At 36.4% G+C, this 12,934-nt stretch overlaps 1 protein-coding gene across 1 annotated transcript in view; it reads left to right on the top strand.

Annotated features, from left to right (window-relative positions):
* Positions 1 to 12,934, top strand: part of LOC127522225 (uncharacterized) — an 884,749-nt gene that overhangs the window by 17,550 nt on the left and 854,265 nt on the right. Inside the window, exon 11 of the mRNA XM_051911962.1 lies at positions 9,596 to 9,769. Coding sequence (XP_051767922.1) covers positions 9,596 to 9,769 — 174 coding nt within the window. The remainder of the gene's footprint in view (positions 1 to 9,595; positions 9,770 to 12,934) is intronic.

Here is a 12,934-nt window from a genome sequence, read left to right as displayed (position 1 = left end):
TTCTTATGAGTTTGCTTTAGGACTGAGTGTCGCTCGAGTTTCTTTTTTAAATATCTCTGACTATCAGACTTTGTTTTCAAGTATTTATATATTTATTTGTATATTTAAATATTCAAAGAAAAGTGTTACATCTAAATAACTAACTAGAGCTTGTCTTTAGAACAATAAAAGTTTTTTATCTTATCAATCATGTTTGTAATGCAACAGACATTTAGTTGAGAACTGAATCGACTCTTCTGCAGGTTTTTGAGTGCTGCTGCAGATGAAGCCTGTCAGTATGTGAAGAGAGTTGTGGGTAAAAACCCGTTACTCCTGAGAGAGCTGAATCTGAGTGAACATGAACTAGGAGACACAGGAGTGAATCAGATCGCTGCTCTACTGCAGGATAAACACTGTCGACTCAAAACACTGACGTGAGTATTGTTCATTTATTTAAAATATTACATTACTTTTAATTGTAATATGACTCTAATATTTCGTCACGTATTTCAGTCGGAGCAGTTTTTTTTTTCAGTGTCACATAGAGCCACAACAATGTAAAGTAATATAATTAAACAGGAAATTAAAAACACACAATTTAAATGTGACATCAAGCTTTAAATATTTAACTAATAATTTAATTATTATGAACCTCTTTTCAACACATCTGGATGGAAAGCTTCATGAAGCTTCATCTCGCCACCACTACTTTATTCAAATAAACGTGAACAAAAATTAAAATAACAAAAAAACACCTGGAAACTAAAAAACATGAACATAAACCTCACCAACAGCAGTTACAGGGAACAAAGACAGACTAAAGACAATGATAACATGAGGGCTATATATACACACAGACACTAATGAACAAACAAGAAACACCTGAACACAATGAACCAATGAAAACGACCCATGAAACAAGGAACCAATCAGAACATGACACATGAACAGGGGGAGCACATGACAAGATCACATGAGGAGTAAGACTGTGAGAATTATACAAAATAAAAGACATGAAAACATAAACTAAACTAAACCCAGAACAGACGTGACACTGCCTCACGGTGCAGCACTAAAGCAGATGAAGCTTTTCCAAAACTTGTTTGATTGTCTTCTGCTTCAGGAAATACTTTCATTCCTTAATCTGTTAATGTTCGTTTATACAATTATTCATTGTTCATGTTCGTTCACAGTGGATTAACTAATGTTAACAGAAAACATTTTTATTTAAAACTGTATTAGTAAATGTTGAAACTTACATTAAGGTTATTAAATGCTGTACTAGTATTGTCCATCATTGGTTCATGTTAACTAATGTAGTTAATGTGAACAAATAAAAGATTATTGTAAAGTGTTAGTGAGTCGACAATGTGTCTGAAAACAACCGACATAAACACATTTGTCCCAGTGATCAAACCAAGAGTGACATTGACACGAAAGAACCTTAAAGATGAGATGAAATGAATGTGTAAACTAACATAAATAGATTGACGATTTCAACCTTTGTATTGTTAAAATGTCAGTAGTATATTTAAATGAACAATGTGTCGTCTTTCTCCATGTTACCTGCACCTGGATATCCCTGTTTATTTGTCAGCAAAAGTCTGCTGGATGAAGCTAAACATGTTAGTTGATCATCATAGATCTGAGTCATTGTCTTTTCTCTTTCTGTCTTCAGTCTGTATGAATGCAGTATTACAGAGAAACAGTGTGTCATCCTGACTTCAGCTCTGAAATCAAACCCGTCACACCTGAGAGAGCTGGACCTGAGCTGGAATGAACTAGGAGACTCTGGAGTGAAAAACCTCAGTGATCTACTGATGAACCCACAATTCAAGCTGGAGAAACTAGAGTTAGTATCATTATACTGTATTTACTGTTTAATTTATTTTAAGTCAACAGGGCACAAGTCACATCATTTGTAGCGCTGCATCTCCATCTGAAGAAAGATTCAGAAATGGTATTAGTTAACGGATTTGTATGTGTATCAGTAAAAAGAGCATTAAACTTTAAAGCATTTTAAACTTTGTGGCTATAAAAGTGTTTCATATGCTGGAATCTGACAAATCTTTGCTGTGAAACAAGACAGAAGTGAGAACAGACTAAAAAACAGAGTAACAAATTGTCATGAATGGCTGGTTGTAATGAAGCTCACGACGATGAAGAATACAATAACACTGTCTTTAATCACAAATCTAACATGTAGGAGAGATAAAACACAACCACTTCAACATAAACGACAGAACAATGAACAGACAGAACTAAGAGTTTAAATACACAGACAGAGTAATCAAGGTAAAACAGAACAGCTGCAGGAACTAATTAACAACCAAGAACACTAACTAGGGAACACACACAGACAGCAACACCATGATAATAAAACACAACAAAACTGTTACACAAATAGATTATTCTGAAATGTTACATTTATACTGGACTAATGGTACTTTTCACTAAATCTTCTTTTATTAAACAAAATGTGTATTTAGAGATTGTAAATTACACTCTAATGACTTAATCTATGAATGTGTAAGATTTTCTTAAATTAATAATGAAAACAGTCCATTTAAATGTTAATTTTCTATTGTTTCTATATTGATCCTATATATTCAATTAAGAGTAATAAATTCACTTATTTTTGGGAGTGAGGACGGATCCAGACTTGGATTGTAACTAGTATCCTCAAATGCTCCTGTCTTGGTTTGTTTGTTTATATCATTAAGTTTCCATGTTTTTGCTGGTTTATTAGTGACTGTATGACATTTATTCATGATTCATTTAACTCACACATGAACTGAACATGGATTTGAGTCATTTTCTCTTTCTGTCTTCAGTCTGAGTGGATGCAGTATTACAGAGAAACAGTGTGTCATCCTGACTTCAGCTCTGAAATCAAACCCGTCACACCTGAGAGAGCTGAACCTGAACTGGAATATAATAGGAAACAGAGGAGTGAAGCTCTTATGTGACGTACTGAAGGATTCACACTGTAAACTGGAGAGATTGAGGTCAGTAACATTCTTCACATACAAGAATCAAAATGCTTAAAATCACTTTAACAGTTTAAACTAAAACACTTTATACTCAATATCTCACAATTAGTCTGAGTTGAAGTCTGGACTCTAATTAGGTCATTCCCAAACTTTAATTTTCTCATTTTTCTCATGTTGTGGATCATTCAGATCAAAGACTTTCACAGCTCTACAGTTTTAGATAATTGAAACACTGAAAGTGATGTTGATGTCTAACATATTACAGTTTTTCTCAGTTGCTTTGGCACATTTCTCGAATCATCCTTACAATTTGCAAAACATGTTCATTTCTAGAAACAATTTGTACAAACAGCACAACAAATTGGATTACCTGCAAAAGCCTGTAACTTGCTCAAAATCCTTAGTTCATCTTTCAAAAGCAAGTATTTATGTCAATGAACATATCAGTGCTGTCAGAATGACAAGTCCTTGTGTCATTGTTCTCGAACAAGATAGTCAAAATGCTTAGCCATGTTGTCAATATAACAGTGATGAATATTTCAGATGTAAACTATGGCTACAGTTTTTATGACAGTGATTGAAACTGCCCAAGACTGCACTTTGTCTGTATGGCATATATCAATTTTAACAGTACAAATGGACACATTACTGTATATGGGAGATTGATTGCAAAAGACTAGACAGGATTCACAGTTTTGTATTTACTGTTGGTCTGTCAACAAATCACTGTAAAATGTCCTTGTGATAAAAAAGACAAGACTATATACATACACTGTATATATGTGTTCATGTGTATAGTATGTATCTGTATAAAGTTCATTTAGCCTGCTATACTGTATGTGTAAAGCAAGTGTAATGTGCTACTGTAAGTGTAAAAATGCTACTGTAATATTAAGATTATAGCTCGCATACCACATTAGTGTGCAGTGCACATTGCTGAAATACATACCTGATATGTCTATGAAATGCTTGAATGATTGAGGAAAAGGTTTTTCTCCAAACGTTCAGCTGCACCTTTAGACCTTCATAAGCCATTGTATAAGGTCATGATTGAAAACATTGTTTACAATAGTGGTCCTTATTTCACTAGAAACGTGCCTACGCCCTTTGCCTTATCTACCTCTTCCTCTGTTTTGCCTCTCTACCCTTCTACCACACATCCTTACTCCTCTTCTTCTTTCCAGCTGTTGACCCTGTTTGTTTCCATGATGTTCTTCCATTATCAGAAATTGTAACTCTTGTGTTGTGCTCTGTCTATATATGCTTTCCAGTTGAAGATTCATGACGTGCATCTTTTAGCTGCTTTAGAGAACTGGTTGGGTCATTGGTTGATCTAATGCTTTACATTCCCCTGAATACATTAGTGAAATTCAGGATTCACCTGCAAAATTCATCAATTCAGGACACATTTACAAAAGTCTAATAATATACTTGACACATTGTGATAACTAGGTCAACCATTTTGCATTTAATGACTTGTGCGATGAACTAATGACTAGATGTTTTGAGGGGTAAGACTATTCAACAGAGAACCATATAATACATTTTGAGCAACATGACATTAGCAATTGATAATGTAGGAAATAGCAGACAATTGTACATAATCAGTTGCATGAATGTACCAAAGCATTTGCAATTTGTTCAAAAGAACGAGAAACTGCTTTTATGATGTACAAGTGACTAGATGTTGTGGAGGTTGAACAAGTAGTTTTGAAAATTTCAGTCCTGATCTGAGAAATGTGCCAAAGTGACTGAGAAAAACTGTAAAGTTCTCTGTGTCTTTTGTTTGCCTCCATATTCAGTTCTCAGTTTGTGCAACTAACTTTCAATACTTTTGTACAAAGAACAAAATAAAATTCACTTTAAGGATTTCTATTGTTCAGGTTTAACTGATTAATCATCTGAATGTTTTCATTCCTGTTCTAGACTCTCTAACTGCAGTGTAACAGAAGAAGGTTATAAAGCTCTGGCTTCAGCTCTGAGATCAAACCCTTCACACCTGATAGAGCTGGATCTCACAGGAAATGATCCTGGACAATCAGGAGTGAAGGAGCTCAGTGATTTACTACAGGATCCAAACTGTCAACTGAAGACACTGAGGTGAGACGGGATGAAATAATTATCAAAATTAGTTATATTCAGGCTAAATATTCATAACAAATATATTATTTTAGTTACACAATAAGCTGGACAATTTGTTGCATCAAAATGATCAAGATCAGATCAGATGCTGCAGGTTCTGCATGATGATGATAACCGTCAACACAGTTTAGTTGTGGTTCAAGCTACAGGTCAAATAGACATTATGGGTCAGTATATGTGCTATTCTGGAGTATGGTATACCTTGACAATTAACATGCACAATTTTGTTTTTGTGCAGACTTCTCATTAAAAATCCTAGATAAACTTTCAGTCAAATTGTTTTCTGAAAAGTCCTCAAAGAGGACTTACAAAAAGAGGACTTACAATTGGTGCGTTCCAAACGGGATATATCGCCCTCCGAAGGGCACTTCGGAGTGAAAATAATCATGGCCGCCATATTGAAGGGTCGTTCCAAACCGAAGTGCTCAAAACTGGCCACTTCAAAGGGCCCTTCGGAATGAAGGATTTCGAAGGGTACAACTGATGGACACTTCAGGCCCTCATGATCCTTTGCACAGGGAAGTTGTTTTACGTCACAGAATGGGTACAGGAGGCTCGAGTTCGATTTGACCTATAAATGTATGTATAGTATTTTTCTATACTACTGTAATATTTATACGAGCTAGATTTGGTTCATTATTATGGTCAAAATAACATTATACTTAAACAAAAATACTTTACAGCTCCCTTTATCAGTCCATTCAAATGTTTCAAATACATAGACACAATATACATTATATTTATCGTATAAGACTGGCAGTAGCTTATATTACTACAGTAAATGAATGCTTATTAATACAAAGAGTACACCATGAGGAAAAAAAATGAATGGCGCCTCCTTGATTGTCTCGTTAAGATGACGCAGAAGTGCGTTCCAAAAAAAGAGTTTTTTTGACCCCTACACCCTTCATCCCTTCGAAGCTCTCACTCCGGAGGGTAAACCCTTTGAAGGGGTTAGGGCATGAGCCCTTCCGAATGGAACGCAGGGAATGACTTACAAAAATACATAACAGCTACAAGTGTATGCACCACTTGCTTTATGCAAGCACTATATAGGACAAATCACAATTCAGGATTTACCCTATTATACTTTATCGACGCAAATTGATAGGTGAAACAACAAACAGCCACCCACAAATAGTCTATAAACAAAGCATCAGGCTGTCTTTGAGTTCACATGAGCAACGGTTAAAGTTTTCGTCAGGCTACAGAAGAATACCAAAATTCCTCCATTCAATTAGGCCTAAGACGTCGAGAGTCACGCAGACCTATAACAACCCAGCCACACAGAATAACATGCCTTACCTTAACATAGAATCGACCACAAACTCCAATGTTTATATTTTTTCTACGAATCTTTGAGTTAACATATACTAAACATGAGTGGAATTTGCACCGCAGCGCCCCCACACCTTGATGCTCATGACAAGAATGGCATGTATTTTCTTAATTGAAGTGAATTAGGTTTAAATCGCCATCATGCATGAATGAATGATATTTTTGCAATTTTACACATAATAATCCACAATGATCACATTACACAAAACTGAAATTGCATGTCAAAATGACACATTGTCAATATTTTTTGAGATCCCCCAAAATTTCACAAATCACGTTTTCAGGGGAGCCCATGTCTTATTAAGGGGAGCCGAGCTCCCCCTAGCTCCCCCGTAGTTCGCACCCTGTGTGTGTGTGTGTGGATGCGCGTGTGTGTTTGTGTGTGTGTGTGTCAATTTGTTAGTGTGCGCGTTTGTGTGCACACGTGTGTTTGAGTGTGTTTTAAATGCAATCATTTGGTTTTGTTTAACTCTGAAACATGAAATGTGGAGTTAAATCTGCTTTTGCTAAAGAACAAACTTTTAATAAATATAAAAAAACATACTTTCAATGAACTTAAATTTTTTAATTTACCTCTATTTTTTGGAGTTATTATTACTTAATCAAAACAACCCAACTGCAGTCTGATTGATATTACTTGGAATGCACAATAAAAAAACATGATTTGTGAGAATTAATAAAAATGGAGTTAACTGTTTTTGCAAATGAACTCTTCATTTATTTGTGTATTTAAATGTTCAAAGAAAAGTGTTACATCTAAATAACTAACTAGAGCTTGTCTTTAGTACAATAATTGAGTTTTTTTATCTTATCAATCATGTTTGTAATGCAACAGACATTTAGTTGAGAACTGAATTGACTCTTCTGCAGGTTTTTGAGTGCTGCTGCAGATGAAGCCTGTCAGTATGTGGAGAGAGTTGTGGGTAAAAACCCGTTACTCCTGAGAGAGCTGAATCTGAGTGAACATGAACTAGGAGACACACGAGTGAATCAGATCGCTGCTCTACTGCAGGATAAACACTGTCAACTCAACACACTGATGTGAGTATTGTTCATTTATTTAAAACATTACATTACTTTTAAATGTAATATGACTAATATTTCCTCACATATTTCAGTCAGAGCAGTTTTTTTTTCTCAGTGTCACACAGAGCCACAACAATGTAAAGAAATACAATTAAACAGGAAATTAAAAACACAATTTAAATGTGACATCAAGCTTTAAATATTTAATTAATAATTTAATTATTTCAGTTACTGTAGAGGGAGATCAATGGTTTTCTTCCAGAGCTTAGAAAACTCTTCAAATAAGTGATAGATTGAAAAAACAGCTGCACTATAAACACAGAGATGTCTTTCCTAACTTTCACAGGTTAATTCTGTGTAAATTAAATATAAGTGTGTATATATTGATGCTCTTTTTGAACACGACTGCTGAATGTGATCATGTTTACTGATTGCTGGTGTGAAACAATGTTTTTTGTGACATCAGAACTGTTCATAACTGCTTTCAGTTTAATGTTTGTATTTCACAAAATGTAAAATGTCTAATTTTGGTGCAGCATTTACTGTAACTTTTGAACAAGTGCATTTTAGAAATCTGTGATCAGAATCTGCCTGTAATAAGATCCACCGAAGGCAAGTTGTCTGAACACAAGTGCAGCTTTATTCTAGTGATGTTACTCCTGATATCGAGGCTTCGAAGCTTGTGTCGGGAACATCAGGATCTTCCCGCCGGAGCTCCGTATCGAGGCTTGTATTGTTTTAGTGAAATGACGTCACCGGTGACGTTCGAAGCCTCGTTTGAGTGAAGTGCTTCGAGAAGGGTTTCATTTTTGGCGGAACAATGTGTTTTTTCCCTCTCGTGTTACACAAGCACTTCCACTTCTCTCTGTCCAGTCCACCTTAATCACTTTCACCTTTTTATCCGGTTCAAAAAACTTTGTTTTTTCTCATATGTTCAACAACAGCATTGCCCAGTTACAAAACTATGAAAATTTATAAAACAACACTGAACATAAATACTTCACAGAACTAATTATTTATTTATTTATTTGTGTATGTTAATGTATCATGAACCATGTAACACACATTTTGGTGCTGTCAAACTAAACTTCCTGCACCATTTTTCCATTGATCATCATGTGTCTCTGAAGCGTCATCTTGCAACCACTACTTTATTTGTTATTTTAATTTTTGTTCACATTTCTTTGAATAAAGACTTGACTAAGAAACATGAACATAAACCTCACCAACAGCAGTTACAGGGAACAAAGACAGACTAAAGACAATGATAACATGAGGGCTATATATACACACAGACACTAATGAACAAACAAGAAACACCTGAACACAATGAACCAATAAAAACGTGACACATGAAACAAGGAACCAATCAGAACATGACACATGAACAGGGGGAGCACATGACAAGATCACATGAGGAGTAAGACTGTGAGAATTATACAAAATAAAAGACATGAAAACATAAACTAAACTAAACCCAGAACAGACGTGACACTGCCTCACGGTGCAGCACTAAAGCAGATGAACCTTTTCCAAAACTTGTTTGATTGTCTTCTGCTTCAGGAAATACTTTCATTCCTTAATCTGTTAATGTTCGTTTATACAATTATTCATTGTTCATGTTCGTTCACAGTGGATTAACTAATGTTAACAGAAAACTTTTGTATTTAAAACTGTATTAGTAAATGTTGAAACTTACATTAATGTTATTAAATGCTGTACTAGTATTGTCCATCATTGGTTCATGTTAACTAATGTAGTTAATGTGAACAAATGAAAGATTATTGTAAAGTGTTAGTGAGTCGACAATGTGTCTGAAAACAACCGACATAAACACATTTGTCCCAGTGATCAAACCAAGAGTGACATTGACACGAAACAACCTTAAAGATGAGATGAAATGAATGTGTAAACTAACATTAATAGATTGATGATTTCAACCTTTGTATTGTTACAATGTCGTAGTATATTTAAATGAACAATGTGTCGTCTTTCTCCATGTTACCTGCACCTGGATATCCCTGTTTATTTGTCAGCAAAAGTCTGCTGGATGAAGATAAACATGTTAGTTGATCATCATAGATCTGAGTCATTGTCTTTTCTCTTTCTGTCTTCAGTCTGAGTGAATGCAGTATTACAGAGAAACAGTGTGTCATCCTGACTTCAGCTCTGAAATCAAACCCGTCACACCTGAGAGAGCTGGACCTGAGCTGGAATAAACTAGGAAACTCTGGAGTGAAAAACCTCAGTGATCTACTGATGAACCCACAATTCAAGCTGGAGAAACTACAGTTAGTATCATTATACTGTATTTACCGTTTAATTTATTTTAAGTCAACAGGGCACAAGTCACATCATTTGTAGCGCTGCATCTCCATCTGAAGAAAGATTCAGAAATGGTTTTATTTAAAGGATTAGTTCACTTTCAAATGAAAATTAGCTCAAGCTTTACTCACCCTCAAGCCATCCTAGGTGAATATGACTTTCACTTTTTATCCTGACACATCTGAGCTTTATAATGGCAGTGAACGGGATCAATGAGTATGAGCTGAAGAAAGTGTCTCCATCCACATCCATCCAACCTGGTTGGTCGGGCTTTTTTGCAATGCATTTGCGGGTTGTTTTGAACGAGCTGTAAGCTGTGTGGAGTACGTTTATTATGGATGGATGTGGATCTTCAGCTTATACTCATTGATCCCGTTCACTGCCATTATAAAGCTCGGATGCGTCAGGATATTTATTAATATTTCTTTGATTATGTTCATCAGAAAGAAGAAAGTCATATTCACCTAGGATGGCTTGAGGGTGAGTAAAGCTTGGGCTTGGAAAAGCCAACTTAAGCCGGGGACACACTTAAAGTCGGCATGAAGCGGAAGTTGCGATTGTCTTTTCTTCTCTACTGTGACGTCTATCTGAGTGAAACGGCATCTGAAATGAGAGGGCGGTACTTGATTTCTTACTTCGGGAATTGATTGGATCGTTGGAAGTTGGGTGTTGCTAATAAAATAGAGGCAGATCTGAATGCCTGTTTGGGAATTTCTCTCCACCGGACTCACTGCGAGCACCCTCACATTACTGTAAGAACCTCATTTATTGAGGATGACGAGGACGATCAACGGCACTAAACAGCGAGAGAGAGACTGACTGACGGTGTGTGTCCGCCATTATAGCATGTGACAGGAAGAGACGATGAGTCGTTTTGAGGGGGAGAGCAGGTTAATGTTTTTGATTAAAGATTACGAGGGCACATGAATTTTAAAAAAAATAATGAAGTGCACGGATAAATTATTGATAATAAATACTACAATATTCCATAAAAAAATAAGAGTTGTCAATTTTGATTTCATGCCGACTTTAACGATTGTAAGGCCGATTATGAATGTAAATTGATACTTATGACTGATCGCGCTCAAACGCGTCCAGTCAGAGCCAGTTGCGTTCAGTCGGCGATTACAGTCGGTGTTCAGATTCCGTGTGTAAGTATTTAAATCTGCTTCAGTCGCAGGAAACAATCGCTGTGTGTTGAGCTCAGTCTTAGGATGTTTTAGCTAGTCGTTAAATGTGTGCCCAGCTTTACTGAAATGCTGTTTAAACTTATTTTTCTGAGACTAACATTTCTGACTTTAACTCCTCCTGGAGCTTTAAAGCTAGAACTACCAAATTCGGCTCAAACCTTCAGACTGTTCTGACTTAGTGTGCTTTATCTTTTCTAACTGATCGGACTTACGGTTTTCCTAAAAATGACTATTAAAACTCGGAAAAATCCCATTGACTTTCACTGATGGAATGTTCAGATGATCCACGACTGTTCAAACTCCAACTGACAAAATTCACATTTAAACACACTGAAGCCCATTAGACTCAATTAAACTGACATTCTGTGAACTATTTCTAATCCATTGAAACTCATTCAAACTCATTTAATCTATCTATCTATCTATCTATCTGTCTATCTATCTATCTATCTATCTATCTATCTCATAGCAAACCCCCAGAATACCCTAACAACCAAATAGCAACACTCTAGCAACCACCCAGAATACCATGTAACATGTAGGAGAGATAAAACACAATTTTATATTAATCTAGAGTGATAAATTCACTTATTTTTGGGAGTGAGGACGGATCCAGACTTGGATTGTAACTAGTATCCTCAAATGCTCCTGTCTTGGTTTGTTCGTTTCTATCATTAAGTTTCCATGTTTTTGCTGGTTTATTAGTGACTGTATGACATTTATTCATGATTCATTTAACTCACACATGAACTGAACATGGATTTGAGTCATTTTCTCTTTCTGTCTTCAGTCTGTATGAATGCAGTTTTACAGAGAAACAGTGTGTCATCCTGACTTCAGCTCTGAAATCAAACCCGTCACACCTGAGAGAGCTGAACCTGAGCGGGAATGAACTAGGAAACACAGGAGTGAAGCTCTTATGTGACGTACTGAAGGTTTCACACTGTAAACTGGAGAGATTGAGGTCAGTAACATTCTTCACATACAAGAATCAAAATGCTTAAAATCACTTTAACAGTTTAAACTAAAACATTTTATAGTCAATATCTCACAATGAGTTGAAGTCTGGACTTTAATTAGGTCATTCCCAAACTTTAATTTTCTCATTTTTCTCATGTTGTGGATCATTCAGATCAAAGACTTTCACAGCTCTACAGTTTTAGATAATTGAAACACTGAAAGTGATGTTGATGTCTAACATATTACAGTTTTTCTCAGTTGCTTTGGCACATTTCTCGAATCATCCTTACAATTTGCAAAACAGTATGTTCATTTCTAGAAACAATTTGTACAAACAGCACAACAAACTGGATTACCTGCAAAAGCCTGTAACTTGCTCAAAATCCTTAGTTCCCATTCAGTCGGTCACGTTCGACGTACGTCGGACAGACCGACGAATAGGAATCTCGCTAGAGAGGCCAATCTACTTCGAGTGTAACTACAACGAGCCAATGCACATTGGCATGCAATCATATGCATCAGCTGCTCGCCTCGCAGCGCGGGTATATAACGAGCAGCAGGTGCGTTGCATCTTCAGCTTTTCGCTTCGGAGCCGAACGGTGTTTGTTCCTGTTCTCTGCAAGCAAGTGTCTGCTAGAAGACGAGTCAAGTTTATGGTCGAACAGCACAGCAGCGGGGCCGACGTCCTCTCTTTATTTTCTGTTTTTTGTTTCGTTTGCCGTTATAGAGCAAATAGCTGTTTTGACAGCGTCAGAAGGCTGTTCTCACGGCCGGTACGGTGCGCTTCGAGCGCTGAAAGCCGTTTTTACGGCTGGTAAGAGTGAGCGCCTTCAAAGAGAGAAAGAGCACACGACAGGCTGCACACAATCCCTGTCTGTGTTGCGGCGGCCGTTCCCCTGCATGCTTCAGCACTCTAAAAGAGTAAAGTCCCTAAAAGAGCTTACACAAATAGAGCTTGCGTCTTTTTAAAGATGACATTCT

The sequence above is a fragment of the Ctenopharyngodon idella genome, chromosome 2 (assembly GCF_019924925.1).
Source record: "Ctenopharyngodon idella isolate HZGC_01 chromosome 2, HZGC01, whole genome shotgun sequence".
NCBI classification, from domain to species: domain Eukaryota; kingdom Metazoa; phylum Chordata; class Actinopteri; order Cypriniformes; family Xenocyprididae; genus Ctenopharyngodon; species Ctenopharyngodon idella.
Note: the sequence above shows the minus strand (reverse complement) of the source record. Positions and strands in the feature narration are given on the sequence as shown.